A 20738-nucleotide genomic window follows, 5' to 3' on the forward strand; every position below is an offset into this window, starting at 1 on the left:
CAATTACATTACTAGAACATCACATTAATGTCACCTGTGGAAATGGTTAACATCTTTGAATTGCTGTACTATCAGTATGGTGAAACTCTTGCAGTGTGCTGTGGGCACAAGCAGGAGTAGTTGAAGCAATGTTGTTAAGGAAGAAAACTACTCCTTGTAGCTGTTACTACAGCTGTTGTAGTTGTGTGATCATGAGAGCCCATAGGTTTTTGTGTAGTGTAATCCAAACAATGTTAGGAATAGATGTCTTGGTATGTGTCAGTGAGGGCTTCTTATTCTGTGGTGCTTCAGTTATTTTTCAACCTCTTCAGTGCAGCTACTGCAACATTTTTGAGTGTCATTTGAGAGTGTTAACATGCGTTCCAGTGTGGTTACATAAAACTAGCAGGGAAAAAAACTTGCAACTTTTCCACTGGGTTTTTGTAAACTAGAGCTTAATTCAATGAACTAATTTAATACTTCTATCCCACAGATCCTTTCAACAGAAATCATTATTCAGTTTTAAAGTGTAGGCTTCTTTTTAAGGAATTCTGGAGTTTTCAAGTGGATTTTGAGATTCTGTACTAAAATGCTATTGACTTTTCAGTCCATCTCAATGGATGACTTTTCCTGGGATCAGTGAAACTCATGAATATTCTAAGCAGCAACAAATATATCAAATCTAGTATACTTCCTGCAATTCAGTGAATGCAACTTGTAAGCATTCACAGATGCTGTTCCTTAACAGGGCTTTTGTAAGGCTGTACTTGTTGTCAACAACACATCAGATGTGATACTGTTAGCTGCCAAAACAATGTATTAAACGTGTCCTTCCATTCTCAGCAAAGCTTATTTGTAAACCTCCCATTAATTTCTCTTGGATTAGAATTCTTATGTGAGGTTTATTCTGACATGATATAAAGTTTGACCAAATTTTTGCCTTCGCAAGAAACAGACTTCAATGAATATCTACCCAATAAAAGTAAAATTGTGTATTTTCACTTACACATTCATAGAAAGCGAAACAAGCCTTTGCTTAATTCAGTACACCAAAGAATATTAAGCACCACCCCACCCCCCCTCAAGATTCATTATGGTGGGGATTATGTTCTGGAAGGTTTGTTTTTAATATTATATTTGTTTAAAAAAAATTTTAAAAAAATCAAATTTTGTAAGAGCCTTGAGCATCCTTAAATATTTTGTACAGAAATATTTAAGTCTTCTGTGTGTTTACATGTTTTTCCTTTTTAAATCTACCAGCTTCCTGGTTAATCATCAAACAGCTTTGATACAGTGACAGATTACCATCAATGTTAAAGGCATACATACATCTTTTTAGCTTCCACAAGTGCTAGAAGCAGTGAAGCTGAACTGCTAGGTAATCCTGGTGGTATTCCATAGTATGTGCAGAGACTGGATGGTTATGGGTATCCATAAAGATAGGATGCATGAACTGTTTTGTATTTCATACTCCAGAGTGTATCTTCCTGCATACCTGCCTTTGGGGGAAAAAAACCTCTTCCATTTAAGTTCAAATACAGCTGCTTGCAGTAGTTGCAGATTTAAGGTCAAGGCTGTAGTGTAGTATTTAGTGACATGTTGGTCTTTAGAATACTTTGTCTTGTTTTTGTGATGATTCTTTGAACACTCCTCCTTCCCTCCTGAAGACAATGTAAAGCACTGTGAAAGGTGTCCTGTACTTGTGAAATGAGTCTTTGTTACTTATGTAAGTACACATTTTACTTTTTTTTTTTTCTTTTATGGATGGACCTGTTCATTTCACTAATAGTATATAGTCCTGGGATTGACTGAGGACAGTGTCTTTTAAAGATGTTGGTACCATGGCTGGGCTTTTTCATCAGCCCCTCCTTTCAGGTCATGTGTCAGAAACTGCTAGTTTGGTGTTCTGGGTGCTTACTTTTCTTCCACAGGAAGGGACTAAGATATTGCAAGTTTCCCTGATGGGGACAGAGTTGTGGGATGCATAGATCACAACCAACTAGAACACCTTGTACTAATTAAGCTATTAACAGCAGCAACAGCTTGATTCCATTAATGACAGGTAACTATTCATACAGTGCAAGCAATTATTTCCAAACATGCTTACTCAGTTACTGGGCTGGAACAACAGCTGGGAGACCTCCACAGAGGTATTGATGTACCAGCAGCTTCTATGTGAACATTCAAAAGAAAAATCTCTCAAGGTGCTCTCTTTCATCAGGTGTGCATGTAATCCCACAGTCCCTGTCTGCCTATAGCAGCTGCTGCTTTCTTGAATGCAGTCTTCAGTCTTCTTCCTTTTTTTTTTTTTTTTTTTTTAGCAAGGTGTTGTTGATGGTAGTGTGTGCTGGTGACCTTGGACACAGTGAGCAGAATCTTGGTGTTCTGAGTTTCATGGTTCTTCTGGATTCTTCAGGACTGCTAGTCTTGAGCTTACCAGTTCTTGGGAGACTTTCATGTTTTATCAGCATCTACTTCTCTCTCCAGCTTGCTGTTTTCTGGTGGCTAGATCTTCAGCTACACACAAGTATCTGTAGAGTCCATTCACGCAGACTTGCACAGAAGGGATTTTTGTGACAGGCATTTGCTTGTTTCCCAAATAACAAAAAACATTCTGGGAACTGAAAAGATAGTTTGTATTTGAAAGCTATACAATGTCTTACAAACACCAACAGTTGCTAATTGTAAATCTATGCTGCATGGTCAGAGACCCTGACAGCACTGGAATTTAAGAGCGACTGTGCATTTCTCAGATTGTGGTTGTTGAATCATGCTACGTCTATCTGGGCAAAGCCAAGAGACTTTTCTGTGCACAAACACGAATGCATTCAATTTGAGAAAGAAATGTATTTTAAAATACAGCAAATGCTCTAAGTGAAGATTAAATCTGGGGATCTCTTTCCAGGGGAAGAGCATGAAAGTACAATGTTAGCTAGTTAGCACTACACAAAAACATCTTCCAATAAAAGTGCTTCGTATTCTGTTTGCTCAGAGGTCAGCTTGTGAGCATCCTAAGAAGTAACCTTACAGATTACTTAACTTTTAATCCGTCTGTGTTTTTCATAAGAAAGTAACTTTCCAATATTCAGAATAACTCATACATAGCATGCTGTGTGGGAGCCTGTGATTTGGAGTCAAATAGTACAGCCATGTATTTAGACAAATGGTTGCTAATATGATCTTGTGATGATTTGCTTTCTAAGAATTAATAGAGCAATGCAGTCATCTGCCTGTTTGAGTGTAATTGCTTTAGGCACTGGCAAAGGTTATCTGCTAAACTGAAGCTGTGTGCATCTTCCCTAGTTTTCTAGACCATGTCATGAAAATTGGAGGTGAGAGGATTGCAGAAAATGTTAATAGAAGTTCACCATTTCTTTTTGAAATCTGTAAGTTACACAGTGATTTCCAGCTGTTTTCTTTTCAGTCTCCAAATATCTGCATAAGATACACTAAAACAAACCCCAAACAAAAGCCTGAGACCTGTTGCATGCTGCTAACTTACATTTAAGAGAGTGTCTGGTATTACTAAAGGAGCTCTGATACTGCATAAAGTAGCTTAGAATTAGAGGTAAAACTGAGTGTTAAATACAAATATATTAGAATCAAAGCACCTGTGATGAAAGCTGCTCCACTTCAAGTTAATTATTTTAAAGTATAAGAGAAAGCTAAGGTAGAACACTATGCATTTGCTGAGCAGTAAATCTCTCCAGTGGTGAACTTGGTTTAAAGAAATGTTAAGTGACTACAAATATACTTTGTTTATATGCTTATAATAAACAAAAAGAAAACTCTCCTCTCTTTTCAGAAACTTTTTCACTAAAAGGACGAAGGAACTCAAACCTGCTGTCCAAAGTGCTCCTGGTTGGAAGTTGTTTGGAAAAGTCCCACCCAGGGAAAACCTTCCAAAAGATTCCAAAATCATTCAGCAGGTGAGTAAACATCATGCAACTCTAGATACAAAACTTGTAAAAATTAATGCATGGATATTGCAGTTCTCTGCTGTTATCATGATGTTGTTACTATACAATCATAGAGTGCTCTGGGAAGACTCTTTTGGAGCTTTGTCTAAAGAATAGTAGTTACTGTGAAGGAGTGTGAGTTTTATGATTAATACATTCTTCAGTACATCTCAGTGCTTATAAAAAAGTGATACATGTTCAAAAAGCATTTAAGCTGTTTAGGTCAGAACACCAAAACTTATATTTATTTCCTGTAAAATTTTGCAATATTTAACATGATATGCTACAATTTTTTTTAATGGCAAAGTGATTGTGAAATACTCTAGGCTTCCTTTATGAAGTTCAGTTCTGAGTTACTTTTGCCTGTTTTGTGCAATAAAACCATAGTCATACTTGTATATTCAGTTTTTCTTCAAACTAGGTATTAATCTAGTAGAATTTATCCTCTTAAAGCATTCTTTGATAGTCTAGTGTTACAAAACAGTGGGGTTTTTTTGGTGTGGGTGTTTTTTGTTTTCAATCTAACTCATCTTTCCCTAGTCCTTACCTGGAAGATTTACCATCTGGGTAACTTGTGACAAATTGCTTAGAATCTGAAACGTGTAATCTTGTTTCACTTATACCTTGAGTGAGATCAAAAGTCTTTTTGTTTCAAAATAGCACTGTAAATTGAACTTGTTTTGGAGTTACTGGGATACTACAGAAAGGTAATTCTGATTTGCTTCCCCTGATACCAAGTTGCACTTCCATATATTTGTTCCTCTGGAGTCTGTCTTTGATAAAATAATAATAAAATGGTATAGTCTTTAAAGATGAGAATTGGTAATGTATCATTAACTTCATGTTAACATGCAATCCTGAAGTTGAAAGATTTGTTGATACAAGAAATGTGTATGTCCCTTGTGTTAGTGAAAACAGTAACTTGAATCTCTCGAGAGCTACTTTGTCTCCTTTCTTAAATTCCATATAAGCTGATGTGTTTGACAGGTGCAAATGGCTGTGAATGAAGCAGTGTTCAGCCATCTTCTAGAAAGAGCTTCGTGGTGAAGAGGGCCTTTTGGGAGCAACTAAAGTGAAAAACAAGAGGTTCTTTTTGAAGAACTTGTAATGGGACTGGTCACACAATGGAATGATGTAGAAAAGTGATGTGATTGCAGCAAGTACTATTTACTCTGAAGTAAACTGGGTGCTTTTTCAACATTTTCAAATACAATTTTCCATATTTAAATGCTTTCACTTTTTGGGTGGGAGAGGGCAAGTGTTCTTGCTTAGTTTACTTGCAGATGAATGCTGTTGGCCTTGTGCTATGAAAATACTGTGGTAAAAATCCAGATGTCTCTTCTGTCCTGAGAAATGGAGAATGTGCACAATGCTACCAGTCATCTGCTTCCAATTTTCTAGTAATGAAGATGTTTGTTCTGGAGACCAAGTCATAATCTGCAGAAATAGTCTTACTTTCTTATCCTGTTGTCCCTCAGTGACTGCTTTTCTTTTAAACTGTAGTGTTCCCATTTTTTTAACTTCTCCAAAGTGGCAAAAAAGCAAATATATTAAAACAATGTATTGTCTTTAAATGTGATTGAGTTGGTCCTAGTCACTAGTCATGTGGTTTGTGTTGTTATGGTTGCCAGATTAGGGTCACTGTTGGATTTATATAATCTTGAGTAAAGTGTCAGTAATAGCTAATATTTTTAGCTTTTAGATAAAGCATGAATGGTCTTTAGATAAAGCATCATGAGCTAAGATACACAGGATACACAGTTATCAAAGGGGGATACAGATTGACAGTATACTCTGCACAGTGTTAGATCTACAATACCTGAGAACTTGATTCGTAAATTGAGAGGTAACCCTGATGGCTCCATATTTAACATGTCAGATGTCTTGCATGTGTGTTTAAAATTTACAATATACCTCCTTGTGCATATGCCTTTGAAGAAAAGCTAGTTGGTTTCTTTTCTCAAAAATGTTCAAATTTGCTAAACTGGCAGTGGGTTAGAATGTGATTATAGCCGCACCTAGTTATTGAAAATCCGTGGAAAATAGTATCTTCACTTTTGAATGGCTGACTGAAAGTCCCTAGACTAAATTTCTCACTCTTACAGGAAATGAGTGAAAAGAATAAAGGCAAGAATACAGTTATGAACCCTTTAAGAAGTTGATAGAAATATGATTAAAGCTTAATATGTTCTGTTCACAAGTAATTCTCTGAGCCTGGTAGAATACTTCATATCGAACATGGAGTGACTCTACAAACTTTCACATTGACTTTCTAAACTGAAGTCAAGGGATCAAGTGTGATCTGGAATACAAAACCTGCATTTTTTCCCAATTTTTTTAGCCACCTGTGGTCAAAACAATGGCTACTTTCTGTTTACCAGCTATTGTAAAATGAGCTTCTAAGTGTAAAACTATGCAGGCAGAATGGGCTTAAGCTGTAGGCCAGTTGTCTGTGAGGGAGTTTATGGTAGTTTTATTATTAGCAACAAATCTTGCCATTCCTGAACAGCTATGGCATTCTGCATGGTTGAACACAAAGTTCTGTGACTTTACTGATGCCAGTGGCCAGCTTTTGGAGGGTGTGAATAAACCCTTGGTTGAGGAAACTCAGTAATGAGTCAGCGTCCTTCAGATGAAAAATGAGATCTTAAGAAGCCCTTTTGCAGGAAGAATTAACTCACAACAGGAAAACTTTGTAATTAATAGGACGAGGAAGTCTTTTGGGTAAGGGTGATACTTCTATCAAAGGTTTATGGCAATATCGCAAAGCCTAAAGGACTTTCCTGTTAGTAAAACAAGGGAAAAAAAAAAAAGCATCATTGTAGATTTATAGTCAAAAGGGTGGTAGAGCTCTCATGCCCTGTTTCCATCCTCGCTGATAGAAGCCTCCTTTGTTATCTTTGTTTTGGTAAGGATGATGTAGCAAATTGATAATTAGATTTAAATGAATGCTTGTGGCTCCTAGTCACTGTCTATCAACTAGACATTCCTATAGATGCCTCTGTGGCGAAGTCAGGTAGTGATTCTAGTATCTTGAATAACTTCCAAGAAAATCTGGAAACTTAATTTGGGGTGCTGTTTCAGACATTTTTCAGACAGCAACGTTAGCCAGCTCTGCCTTTAGAGACTGTCTAATGAATATTACTGTAAATAATTTCTTTGTAAATTTTTTAGCATATGTAGAAGAAGAAAAATATTTGTGTCGAAAAACAGCCTGCAGGGCTTCTCTGGCTGGGGAGATGGCAGAGTCCCCTGCAGCTGTGCTGCCATCAGCATGCTTTGGGCAAGATGCTCTAGCTTGAACTGGGTCAGAGGTTGAAAGTTCTTGGCAGCTGCATCTCCCCACTCGCAGCTGCTGGCACGCTCTACTCTCCTTGGATTTAGAGCTGCAGGATGTGATTGAGGCCAACTCTTTTGCTGGACATCTCCCTCCTCTGGGCTTCCTTCCTTCACTGTTCTTTAAAAAGGAAAAATAGCAACTCCTTAGGACTGCAAATGTCAAATGCATTTGACGGTTTTAGGAAGTGTGCCTTTTTTCATGAACTGCAGCTAATAAAACTGGCTATTATAAGAAGTATTTGGTCATTAATGATCAGGCTAGTAAATTCTTTTTGTCTGTACAGAAATCTGCTTTAAATTAGACTGCTGAAATATTTTAATAGAGAAGCATTTAAAGCAGAAACCAGCTTGTAGACTGACGTGTAACGTTTTGGTGTGTATTGACTGAAGTCCAAGTTTTGTTTAAAAATGCAAGCACAATTTCATTTTTTGTGCTTATAGTTAAAAAAAAAAGAGCTTTTAATCTATGGTCAAAATGATTCTGAATATTGACTCATTAAGTTTCTCTTGTTTTTTATTAAAGCAGTCTTGAATACTTTTAAAATTAATTTGTTTAAAGCAGTATGGTGATTTTTTTCTTAATACATCTGAATTAAAGTGAACTCAAAATATGGAAATACACATTGCAAGATAAAAGTAAAACATCCACCTAATTCACTTTATCAGCAGTTTTAACAAAGTACTGTCAGTAGTAGCCTTAAATGGGGAGGGGGAGAAGAAAAAAAAGGTTTTTTTCTATTTAAATCTGACACACTAAGTGTATATGGCATGTTTGTCAACAAATCTGAGGACTGAATATCTCAGAGAAGTAGGTAAATACAGTGCTGGATGCTTTTTCATAGGAGTGGTACTTAAGCAGTTTGTTACTTAGAGGTCACGTTGCCTTGTCTTGCACCTACTACTGGAGAGAAGAGAAAGGGCAAGACTTCTGCCTGTTTAGCAGATATAGGGTAGTATTACATTGGTAACAAACTGCCGTGAAACCAGGACAGACAATAAATGGGGGTATTGAGTCTTGCAAGGAACATGTAACACCTGAGTAACAATTTGTCTACTAGCAGCAGTGAGAAGTCTGTGATGGTTTTCCTTGTAGACACTGTAGTGGTCAGACACTGAAGAAATGTCCCTCATCTTTTCGTCACACATGTAGTCAGTAAAATGCTATGCTAGAGGTAAAACAAAGACATTCCACAGCTTTTTAAAATTTTGCAATGATTATCTTGTCAGTAAAATGGTAATGAAACTGGTAGGATTTCAGTGAGACAAATGCCTCCTTTTGTTTGTGTAAAGGACAGAAAATACAGTTCAGCTCCTAGTACCAGGGTTTACCCAGCTGCCTTGACAAGGAAAACTTGTCAAGAACCTCTCATGGTGTCAGTGCTATGTTAGTGTTACAAATGCATCTTCAGGGGAGTACTTTATAGTAAGCATGGGATTGATGTTTTGAAAATACTACAGAGGTGTTAACTCTGCTGATTGTTAATTCTTCTGATTGCTGGGTTTTTGTTTTGTTTTTTTTTTTTTTAAAAAGAAGTCTTTGAGGTCAACTGTGAAGAGTATTGAAGCAAACTTTCTCTTCCTAAAGCTTGAAAAAGAAAGCATTATACATGTTTTCATTTCTGTCCTTGGAAGTTGCTGAGCTTTGGGGAAACAAAGAATATAGAAACAATCTTGAGGTAATAAAAATTATAAACTTCTTTTGGTTCGATGGGACACTAGATTTTTTTTTTTTTTTTTTGGTCTTCTCGATCCTCTTTTTGATGTGATGCCTCCTTCTCTATTGGGCCTTTGAATTTCTTTAGCAAAGGATGACACAGGTAAAAATAATTGTTTTTTCTTCTTTTAAGAAGTAAGCTTTTGCAGGTTAAGCAGCCTTGTGCTGGTGAGCTTGAGGTGCTGCATTAGCAAAATCATCATCTAGGCAGGCTGTATCAAGTTCCAAAATGATAGGAGTTAGCAAAAAGATTCAGGTGGTAAAGATGCTGTTTTTCATGAACTTTTTAAAAGGTGTGTTTTGTTTGTTTGTTTTTTAATATAAGCCTTATCCTTCTGAAGCTTCTTCCAGGCGCTGTAATCCAATGCTTAAAAGTAATGTCTGTGTCTTTCCCCCCTCCCCCCTGCCCCACACTGTCTTTAAATTTGGCTTCTTCATTAGAAAAACAGCTTTGACTTCTGAATGGAAACCTGCGGAGCTGTGGTTGTACAGGGTCTTCTGTAGTCAGGCATGCTTTTGCCTGATTGCCTTGCTGCAAAGTGGTATGAGGCATTTCAGATTGCTGCTTAGAATCTTGCTTTGAATTTAAGTGACTGTTTCTCAAAGCCTTACAAATGTATCTTTGTTCTCATCAAGTCACTGGTGACATTGAGGTGTAGTCCACTTTTGAGCTTTCAATTTAGAAATACTAATTATAACATGGGGAGGGGAAGGTGGGGGACTTAAATGCTCACTCTTAAGTCGCTGTGCTATTTAATGACATTTTCTGCCCTCTCAGGTTAAATAGTAAAACCCAAACACTGAATGACAAAGTTCTGTTTGAAAGTTACCCTAGTATTTTGTTTCTTGACAAATGCTTATCCAAGTCCAGTTATGTTTCTTTTCCCTTTCTCCACAGTGCAAGTTCTATTTTTGAGTGTTCATTTTAAGCTTTAAAGCTAACTAGCTTATAAGCAAAGATCTAGTTGGGTGTGAGATGCAGTCCAAGATGAACTGAATGAAAGCAAGGTCTTCAAGGTTCATTTTCAGAGCAGTTTCTGTTTTCTTGTGTGAGTCTTCCAAGGTCAGTGTATCTTCCAAGGCTAATGTTTAAATAAGTGTAACTTTTATGGGTGATATGGACCTAGGGAGAGACCTGATATACCCTGATACACCTAGGGTGTATCAGGGAATATCTTTTGTCATGCACCTGAGAAGTGCCATGGAAAAAGATCTCCCTTTGGGCAAAGGTGCTGATTGTAGAAAATATAAAACTTCAATTAAAACAGAAAAATAGTCTAATAGATGTCTATACGCATCTTGCACAAGTGGGAAGTCTTTGTATGTGTTTTTGTGTATTTTGAGGGCCGGAGAAGAAGGCAGAACAGACACATCTATGTTTCTTCAAACATAGAGTATAAATACTCTACATGTGAATTTAAATTTTGGCTTGCATGTTGCTATATTGTAATGGTCTTTTTCTTCATTTATTCACTAAGGCTTTGCTTCTGTTTTTCTCATTAGGATGACAGTTCTGGCAGTCTTGCGTCAATATCTGCTCTCAGTCTATTAAACGCAGGGGTATGAAATTTAATATATATTTTTTTTCTTAGTTGTATTCAATGCCATGCATGGGACTATGTAGCACTCATTAAAATAGAACAAACATCACATTTTCACAGTAGCATGAATATTTGGCACTAACCATCAACTCATTAAGTATCATTAGTAAAATAAAGAAACTTCACATGTGAATCTGACTAACAACTTAAAGCAATTAGAGTGTTGTTGTTGTTGTTTATATTGCATGATCTTGAATAGCAGGAAATAGGTAATGCTAGAGTTTGACAGTAATTTGTTTGCTGTGCCTCCTTGCTTAATGGTAAAAGTTGTTAAAAGGCTTAATTTGTAATATTTTTGAAGACCTTGTATTAGCTTTGAAAATTGACATCCTAGAATCTTTTTTTTTGTCCAGTCACTAATTCACACAAACTATTAACAGTGGCACTTCAGAACTCCAGATGCTTTTAATCACTATTTCAATATGAAATTGGAAACTTAGAAAAGTGTAGCTGTTGAAACTTTTATCATATGTTATGTCTTCGATTTGCTGTGACTGATATCCTTCTGAAATTGGTCCAATGCATGTGTGTTATTTTGAAAACTTTATGTAATCCCACACTGTTAAACAAGAATAGTACAAGTTGGCTTTTTAGTTCTGTGGATTTGTTACTGTGGCATTGTGAAATAGAGCAGTAATGTAACTGCTAGTTGATACGTGATGCCTATGGTTTATGTTACATGGTCCAGCCACTCTCAACTCTTCTTTATTGAGCCCAAAGCCCACGGCTTCATGATATTTTGTAAACAACAAAAGATGAAACTTGATGCAACTTTCCAGTTGAGGAAAAAATAAAGTAAATGAACAATTGAAGATGGATGGTTTGGAAGGTTGACCTAGAAACTCTTCTGTCTGGTTGTTCTCTTGTGCTATATGAAGATTAGTATTTTTCCCTCCTTTGATATAGGTTCTTCCTATATTGCCTGCAAATTAGGAAAGAATGTACTGTTCTGTATGTCCTGATAGCATCTGCTGTTCTTAGTTCTAGGAAAATGTCTAGTTTACAACTCAGAATTTTTCAGTGATGTCTACTCTTGCTGTCAGCGCTTTTTTGTTTATAATCACCTTGTAACCAGTGCTAGCTCAGCAATTTTAATGTTTAACCTGGGACACACACATATGATGACATAGGAGGGAATCCTTATGCATTAGCAGAAATTCTTCTTACATAAATTTTCTATTCATTTCATTAAGGTGATGTAGGTGGGTGCCCTCCTAAGCAATTCTATTAGTGCTTCCATTCTTGGATGATCAACCCTGCTTGAAATGAAGGGAAATAATCTTTCTGATGGTATTTCTAGTTAGCTGTACAACATTGTGAAAATAATCATACAGATGTTTTTAGAGGCTCATCTGCTTCACAGAGTTACACGTGTGTGTAGCGGGGAATATATGGCAATCCCCGTTTCCTCAACAGAAGTAATGATTGAGTAAAACCTGTTTCAGTATTAGGCTTAGAATTTGGGGGGAGTAAAGCATGTTAAAAGAAACTATCACACACAGAGTGCATGCTTTGTTTAATTGGAGTATTACTATGCCTTGATATCTACTTTAAATAGAGGCAATCCATAAGATATTGAAAATTAATTCAGTGTTGCCTGGTCAGACAACTTCAGTTATCTGGTCACTTTTTCCTCCAGCATACCTAACACATTAATTGGATCTGTGGTGCTTAATCTATAATTGGTACTTTCAGGACTGTGAGGACTTTCATAATCCTTGTAATCCAAGGTTTTTATTACTCTTTCCAGGAGTTCAGCTTTTGTTGTTGGATCCTAGATAGATCAAAATTCATCCCAGCAAGATGCATGTTAAGTTTCATGGTCAATATTTATTCCTTTAAAGCTCTATAGTTTGGGCACTGTAGATACAAATCTGTCTTCTAAAATGGAATCATTACGTGCATGCTTAGTTAAATACTCTATCCCCACAGGCATACCCTTCTTAAGGTCAACTAATGCTTTTGGAATGCTGTGATGCAGCTGGTTTTCCTTTCTGTAAGGTAGTTTGCTTAGATGCTGAAAGAAGCAGCTATGGGCAATTATACATATGCTACACAGTGCAATCCAGTAGTGTTCAGAGATCTCTAAAATAGCTCTGAGTGGTCTAGCAGTCCTATACAGTTCTTTTGAGGAAGGATGAAAGAAACTTCAGTTTTGTGTGTTTTCCATGTAGATAGCAAAAAGTTGCAGGCAATAAAGACCCCTGCAGGTTTAGTTTTCTTTTTGTTTAAAACAACAGGGTATTTTTGGTGGGTTCGTTTGGGTTTTTTTGTTTGGGTTTTTTTTTTGTTAAGAAGATACAGTTTGGGATATCTTTATCTTCTTAAGCACAAAGGCAGTTTATAAGCAAAAGACTCTCTTCCCAGCCCCATTTACCTGTTACCTGTCTGTAGGTTAATAGGCTTATCTGTATTTCTGTAGGAATAAATACCAGAAATGCAAGTCCCTCCACATATCAAAGTGCCCTTAACTATATTGTCACAGTGTTTTTCAAGAGAAGCATGCTTTTAGCCTGCTAACAGGTTAATTATTGACAGTAGATGAGAGAATGTGGTTCCAGTCTTCATAGGAGATACCTACTCTTACTTTCTATTCAAGCCGAGATATGTTCTTCTTTAGTTTGGGATTGTGAAATGTTCCATAACCTTCAATGAATACCAGATATGCTGCAATAAAGAATTTTTAAACAACATTCTCTAAGATACTGAAACAATACATGTGATTCCAAATTTTTTTTTTACATAAACAGGTCTTACATGGTCCTCAATCTTAGCTGTCAACTGTTCTATCCTCTGCCATGTGCCCTGCATGTTAAGCATTTGACTTTAAATTGTATTTTTGCCTTGTTATGGAAGAGTATTAGCTCACATCTTTTGAAGTTAAATTCTATGTCAGCTCAAGCTTTTTATCCCATGCCAAGAATTTTAGATTCTGCATCAAATGCATGGTTAAGGCTATTGGATTCTTTACATCTAGTCATACAAAATATTCCAGAAAAGAATGGATATTTTAGTTGCACAAACTAGTGAGTTCAGTGCATGTCTGATGGTTCTGGGATCTAATCTTCACATAAGTTGCCCAGAGCATAGGCTTCTTGAGGAAGAAGCATCTTCCATTGGGAAGTTGTGATACTTTGGAATATATGTAATCTTGGGGAATGTGCAGCCGTGATAGTTTGAGCCTGCAGCTATTTTGGTCTCTGCTTTGACTCTTCCTAGTAACTCTTACGGTTTTCCCCTCTCTGTTCATGTGTTCTTGTGTTCTTTTCTTGCAAAAAACAACTGTTCATAAAGTGTATTTACTTCCAGAAGCACAGTTGGGTGATGAGTTCTGCTTTTCTCCCTGTTGAAGGTTTGAAGGTTTTTTCTTTTTTCCTCTGTTGCTTTAGAAATAGTGTATCAGTTCTTAGCATGTACAACAGCCAGGAGCACTAGCACCATTCACATCTGTTGCTTGTAATAAAAAGGTGAGAGTGGCTTCATTTCTAATGTCTATCTTGAGTGCTTTTTTATTTAACTTGAATACAAATTAGGTGCGTAGGAATGTTGAAAAGGTTGGTATCATTTGAGCTTCCTCATCTCTGACTACTACATGAACTTGATTTTGTGGCTCCTGTTACAAAGTACTGGAAAATGTGAAACTAAATCAGAACTTCTACCAAGAATATGAGGGATGGCATTGCTACTGTACTGCAGCCTGGATGCTGATCTCTGGGTGCTATCACAGGATACGTTCCTATCTTAAGAATGTGCTTGGGGTATTCTGAGGTATAAAGCATGGCAGGAGTGTCTATACTGTCTTTGGTTTTAGGTGGAATTAAATAATTCTAGGCTTAAGAATAAGTAGATTCGTTCTCATAGTAAATGTTGGTTTTCTGATTTTTCTCGTGCTTGTGTGAATACAACAAAACTCTACCAATCCTATATATCCAGTTGTTCAAGATACTTGTTAGAATGTGCCAAATGATGTTGGATGCATATTATTTTCAATCAGAAGTTGTCTTGGGAATTACCCTTCAGGACAGGAATATGTTCTAGGAAATTTGTATAAACACTATTCTTGGCCAGAGACTTAGAAATATTTAGAACTAAGTTGTAGTTAAGAATGGTTGGCTAGTAACTTTGTCATTGTGTTCACAAAGAATTAGGTTTTTAGTGAGAACGTATGTATAAATGATGATAGCAAACATGATGATAGCTTGCTCTTTTTCTTTACAAGGTGCATATTTGGGCTTTTTTTGAAGACAGAAAAGCAACAGAGCTTCTCCTCTAGTTGAAATAGTAGGCTGGTTGCTGTAGATTTGTGCTTGTCTTTCCAGGGCACTAACAAAATTAGTTATTTGGTACGCTGCTATGGGGCAGAGTATGATACAGTGGTTAAAAGGTGGATAGCTGAAAGGATAGCTGAAGACTTTGGGGGGAGAGTAGGGAGGTGGAAACCACTTCAAAAGATATTGAGAATGTTTCAAAACCATTCTTCAGCTTGTTTGGTGGAGGTGCAATCACCCGTTCTCATCAGTTAAACTATTGTTCTGATTCCCACAAAGTAGAAGGACAAGAAGTCCAGATAACTCCTCAGTATAGTGGCGTATAATGCATATGGCTGTGAACTGTGAACACACATGATCTCCTCTGATCTATGAAGTTAACAGGTTGAGCCTGGTTAGTAGTTGTATGGGAAACCTCTTGGGAATACCAGGTGCTGTAGCCTCTGTCTAGCAAGAGTGGAGTCTCCATCCTTGGTGGTATTAAAAATCTGGCTGAACAAGGCCCTGTGCAACCTGCTGTAGTTGGCCTTGCTTTGAGCAGGGGAGCTGGACTAGATGATCTCAAGTGGTCCATTCCAACCTCAGTGATTCTGTGATAACATCCTCTTGAGATGAGATTAACATGACATCAAGGTTATACTTTTTGGATCACTTAATATATTATGGCCAATGTGGAAGAACAGAAATTTTGTTACAGATCATTAAAATGGGTAGGGTAAGGAGGCTGTTGAGCACAAACCTTTAAGCCATTTTAGTACTGGGAAAACACTTTGTGCCTTTTCTGGAAATCTGAGGCTGCATTGTCGCATTTGTAAAAGGTCTTTTCCTATTTAACTTTATGGACTTCAACTGTCTACTGAACTATTAAGGTATATAATAGCTTTAAAGTTGTCAGCTCTGTTTCTATAGTGCTGTCAATGAACACTGAACATGTAAAGCCTGTGGGAGAAATATTGTGTAAAGAAGCTGCGTATTAGGTGTGAAATTCATTTGGGAGCAGTTTCTAGAGAAGACTTATGTTTGATTGGGAAGATGCATGACCTAATTAGTAATTGATCAATCTTTTATTTTTGGTGACCTAGATTAACCAAAATATGTTTGAGACTGAATTTACTTACAGAATTATTAAAGCAAGAAATGTACAAGAACAAACTGTCTTTATATAAAAAAAAAAAGCTTGTACAAGTTAGAGCTCACTTGGCTGTGCTTCATAGAGCTGTGTGATCTGTGAAAGTACATTACTAAAGTACCTTGAATTTGTTCTCTTAAAAATATGATTTTTCAGCTCTTAGTATTCTATGGTTGAATTCCAGTATGTGGAAGACTTGCAGAGAAACTAGTATTTAGCCTTCATGCCTAAGGAGAGTGTGAACCCACAAGCTAACTTGGTTTGGGAATAAGTTGAAAGTCTCACAGATAACCTTTTAAGATTTGCTGGATTGTAGGAATGGGTTTCCCAGTAACTTGGCAGTAAATTGTTATTTACAGAGGGGGGGAAAAAGAGAATGTGAGATTTGAAATTCACATCTGGCTCTGTCTAGCCTTTTTCCTAAAGGCTTTTAGCCTTTTTCCTTATATTTCTGTTTTGCTGAGTTGCTCTTGTGGAAAAAGGAATGTGATTCTTTCTTCCTCAGAATCTTCTGTGTATTAAAGTCTGTTAAATATTTATTTCTAAGTAGATTGCCTGTTTTAACCTCTGAGAGAGGAATTACATGAAACAGACTTGTAATGATAAATACTGTTATATTGCCACCGAGTATAGTGTAGGTAGTTCTGGATAATGTGGGTTTGATGTTTTTGTTAAAGGCTTCAGAAACGTGAGGAGTACCGGATCTTAAGGGTGGCTAGAATCTAAAGGGAAGTTGTGGGAAGAAGCACAGGTTCTTAGCTAGTGGTTTTTGGCGGTGGTGGGGTTTTTCGGTCAACTTCACATATTACTTAAATATACTTGCACACTAATTAGTTTGGGAAGATTATGCAGATTTCCTAAGTAACTGATCCTTGGATGCTCAGTAGTAATATTGAACTAGAATAGATCAAACATTAAGTTGCTACAAGAAGCTGTCTTTACTTAGCAGTCCTGGGAAGCTGCACTGTCTTGCTATAAACAATTTCAACTTGTAATGTTAGCTCCTCGCTGTCTTAAATTATTTAATATTATCTGTCTTAACATTATTTAGTAAGTGTTAAAGAAGTAATGTTATGCTTACTAGTTAGAAGTGAGGCTGAAAGTTGAAATTTAATTTTTATCAATAATGTTGTTTAGGAGTATGAAGCACGGACAGGAAGAATGTATAAACCTCCACCCCCATCAGCAAGACGTAAAAATATTGAATTTGAACCACTTTCAACTACTGCTTTGATTCTGGAGGATCGACCAGCGTAAGTATGATTCTGCTGTGGAACTGATGATGATTTGTTACATATACTTCTGATGAGCTAAACTTTACAAGTCTTACACAAAAGTATCATTCCATCACAGATAACAGCCTAACAAATACCTCCAGAAGAACCTTAAGTATATTATAGTCAATGGGACAAATTCTTTCTTGCTGTAATGGGGCCACCAGTCTGTTATCTACTGTATATCACAGCTGCCTGTGATAGTGTTGTAACCATCCTTAATTAGGAAAATTCCTGAAGACTCTTATGGATTTCTTCACTGCTGTCTCAGTGCATGCTCTCTTCTCCATCCCCTATTCTGGAAACTTAATTTCCTAGACCAGTTGGGAAGACGTAACTGGCAGCTGTCAATTCAGCAAACCTGGACTTGGCTTACCAGAGAAGTGTTTTAGAAAAACTAATAGCAGGGGTGGGAAGAATCGCCTTTGAAACACAAGAAATTTCTTCCTGTCACAAATGCTGAATGCTCATTTTACATCTGGCAAGTACAGTTAACTGTTTTGTTGGTACCAAGGTGATAGTATTCACTGAAACTGTTCCTTGCCCCTGTTCCAGTTATGTTTTCACGGCTCCTTAAAACTACAGCTGAAGGCAAGGAAATGGCAGGTGAAGATGCAACAAAAAATGCATTAAGTACAAATAAGAATAGTAATGAGAAATGGGTAATAAATTGATCAGTATTGTCAGCTATAGTGTCTTCAGCAATTTGAAGGAAAGAGGAGGACTAGCTGACTAGGAACACATGCTGCAGGAAAGCAAATGGAGCAAAACTTTCAAATTGCACCTTGAGAAAGCTTGTGATGGCACTGTTAAATGTTTGCTCTAATTGGTTCCAATTAGGAAATGGAAAATAAAACCTACAGTGTTTCCTTTGATATTCTCTAGTGGTATATAAGCCCATTCAGTGCTAAAACAGAAATAATCTGAATGGAGGTATGGATTGCTATGATTATTTTTTTGTAAATGCATTATTTCTTTTGCTGTATGGTGGGGAGTAAGATATGCAGTAACTGGTTTGCTGATGCTTTTCTGTACTTTCAAAATATCACAATTCACAAGGTAAGTATGTTTTTTACAGATGATATTTCCACCTGTTTCAAATTGGAGTGCCATCCCAAGTGTGTAATGTGGTGCCACAGTCTCATCCTTGAAAATATATTCTGCTCTCACTTTCATTGGAAATATTAATAAAGTGATCTTTTCTGCTTGTATAAGAGGAGATGGAAAACTTTTTTTTTGTATATTAAAATGACACAACTGTCTTATTTCTATTTTGAACCACAGCAGACTAGAGATTGGGTAAGAGACTGAGACCAAACATTGTGTTCTGATTTGTTTTGGAATGAGTCTGGGTGGTCAAGGGAAGTGTGTGCTTGGCAATTCAGGGGATCACTATGCAGCCAAAAACCAAACACATTTTAAGCTGGTGAAGTTGTAATACTGCAGCAAGCTTCCTTAGTTTTAGCTGACATAAGTGGGGATCTATTATTTTTACCTTTGGTAAAGCTGTCTTCTGTGGGAGTTTTAAAAGGCTAACCATAATGAATAAAAACCTTTTACCTTTTATTGAAAATAGGTCATCATAGGTTTCATATAAACAATTGGAGTATTGATATGCAGGTATGTTTAAGGATTGAAATATGCCTGTGCAGAAATGCATTGGAATAAATAACTATATGGAATATCAGTATTTCCCTATTGTCACTTCATGCAAACTTCATTTGAGCATCATTCCAGATGTTCAACAAATCTAATAACTCTGCTTTGGGGGAAGCTATAAGAGAACTAATAAACAGAAGCAGTAAACATCTGGTAGTTGTCTATTGCTGTTACTGAAACACTGGTACTGTGACAAGGCCAAAGCTCACCTTAGAGAGAAGCCAAATTAAAACCTGTTTTGAAATGGTTCCGAATGTCATTTGTGTGTATTGAATTCAGGAACAACTTGTTTTCAGAAATCTTCCTGCCAAATCAGTGGAGGAGGCTTTACGTCACCGACAAGAATATGATGAGATGGTGGCAGAAGCAAAAAAAAGAGGTATGTTAACTGCCAGTAATCACTATAATTCTTTTTAACTGTATAGCAAAAATAGTTTCTGACTTGTAGACTAGTAGGGTACAGTAAAGAACAACTGTGTTTAATATCTAGCTTAGTCTGGTACATATGTGCACACAGTTTAAAACAGAACTCAATTATCAAAGTGTTTTCTTATTCCACCACCTTTTTAATAAGAGGGATTAATAATGATCCTTTTTTAACAGAAGACAGACTATTCCTCTCTTGTTCAGCATTGTGGCTATGTCTCGTATCTTTAGGTCCGCTTTCCAGAAAAGAAAATACATGATCCTTCTAGGTGGAAGTTTCAGTAAAATTTGAATAATTTTTTAAAGTGGATGTAGAATTGCACTTCTGAATAATATTTTTATCTACAGTTATTGCTGATTAGTCTAATAAGTAAGGTTTTAGTAGAATATGGTGTGAAATTCATTACAGGAAAAACAGCACTGATGTGCTTGCTTTTTAGTCAATCTGTGTACTGCAGAAAAGAGTGCTATGATTTTTTTAGCAAGATTTTTACTTGTCTAAATCGCTGTGTATTTGAATAACTTAGCTTAAATTTAAAAGTTTCCTGAGAAATATACCTACAGTCAACAGAAATAATACCAGCTAGCTCATGTGCAACTGCAATTTACTCTTGATCTTTCAGACATCTTCTAAATAATTAGGTAATAGCTGAATTATTTACTTAATAATTTATATACACTAATACAGAACTATAACACGTTATGCTTAACAGAAATTAAAGAAGCACATAAAAGGAAAAAAATAATGAGAGAGCGTTTCAAGCAAGAAGAGAATATTGCTAGTGCTATGGTGATTTGGGTCAATGAAATACTGCCTAACTGGGAAGGCATGTAAGTAAAGTTCTGTTATGTAAATGAGGCAAGGCTGGCTTGTTTCTCCTCTGGAGACAGAGGACCCACATACCTTATTTTCCTTCTCCTTTGTCAAGAAGTCAGTTTTTGTTGCCATGTTACAGTGAGAAGTCATTAGAAAGCAACATGAAATGTGCTTTCTGGGAGCTTAATGTTTTGAGTTTGTTTTTTTAATGTGGCTTTAGCATAATCAGAGATCCTTGAGTATTGATTTGGGAAATAGTATGGTATTTTGCTTGCAAGCTGACCAATGATTTTAGAAAACAAGATGTGTAATATGTGCCTTTTCTTCCCCCCCGCACCACCCCCCTGCCTTCTCTATCCTAGGCGTGCTACACGAAGAGTTCGAGAGCTGTGGTGGCAGGGACTACCCCCAAGCGTACGTGGGAAGGTTTGGAGTCTAGCTGTGGGAAACGAATTAAATATCACTCCTGGTATGCCTTAACAGATAGTATTTTAATGCAAAATTAAGTTGGTTATTTACAAAGAAAAATTTAAACTTCTGTTAAAAACATATATATACACATATATAAAAAAA

At 36.6% G+C, this 20738-nt stretch overlaps 1 protein-coding gene across 5 annotated transcripts in view; it reads left to right on the plus strand.

Annotated features, from left to right (window-relative positions):
• TBC1D12 (TBC1 domain family member 12) overlaps positions 1–20738 on the plus strand; it is a 45262-nt gene that overhangs the window by 13780 nt on the left and 10744 nt on the right. Inside the window, exons 1-6 of one of the 5 annotated variants that reach the window (XM_074874925.1) lie at positions 8039–10054; positions 10495–10551; positions 17127–17242; positions 19219–19301; positions 20062–20179; positions 20528–20634. In XM_074874925.1, coding sequence (XP_074731026.1) covers positions 9989–10054; positions 10495–10551; positions 17127–17242; positions 19219–19301; positions 20062–20179; positions 20528–20634 — 547 coding nt within the window. In that variant the 5' untranslated portion in view covers positions 8039–9988. Of the gene's footprint in view, positions 1–3784; positions 3909–4981; positions 5025–8038; positions 10055–10494; positions 10552–17126; positions 17243–19218; positions 19302–20061; positions 20180–20527; positions 20635–20738 lie in introns of those variants that run through there. The other 4 variants (XM_074874926.1, XM_074874924.1, XM_074874923.1 and 1 more) reach the window with 4 other exon arrangements.

This window comes from Strix uralensis, chromosome 7, assembly GCF_047716275.1.
Source record: "Strix uralensis isolate ZFMK-TIS-50842 chromosome 7, bStrUra1, whole genome shotgun sequence".
NCBI classification, from domain to species: Eukaryota; Metazoa; Chordata; class Aves; order Strigiformes; family Strigidae; genus Strix; species Strix uralensis.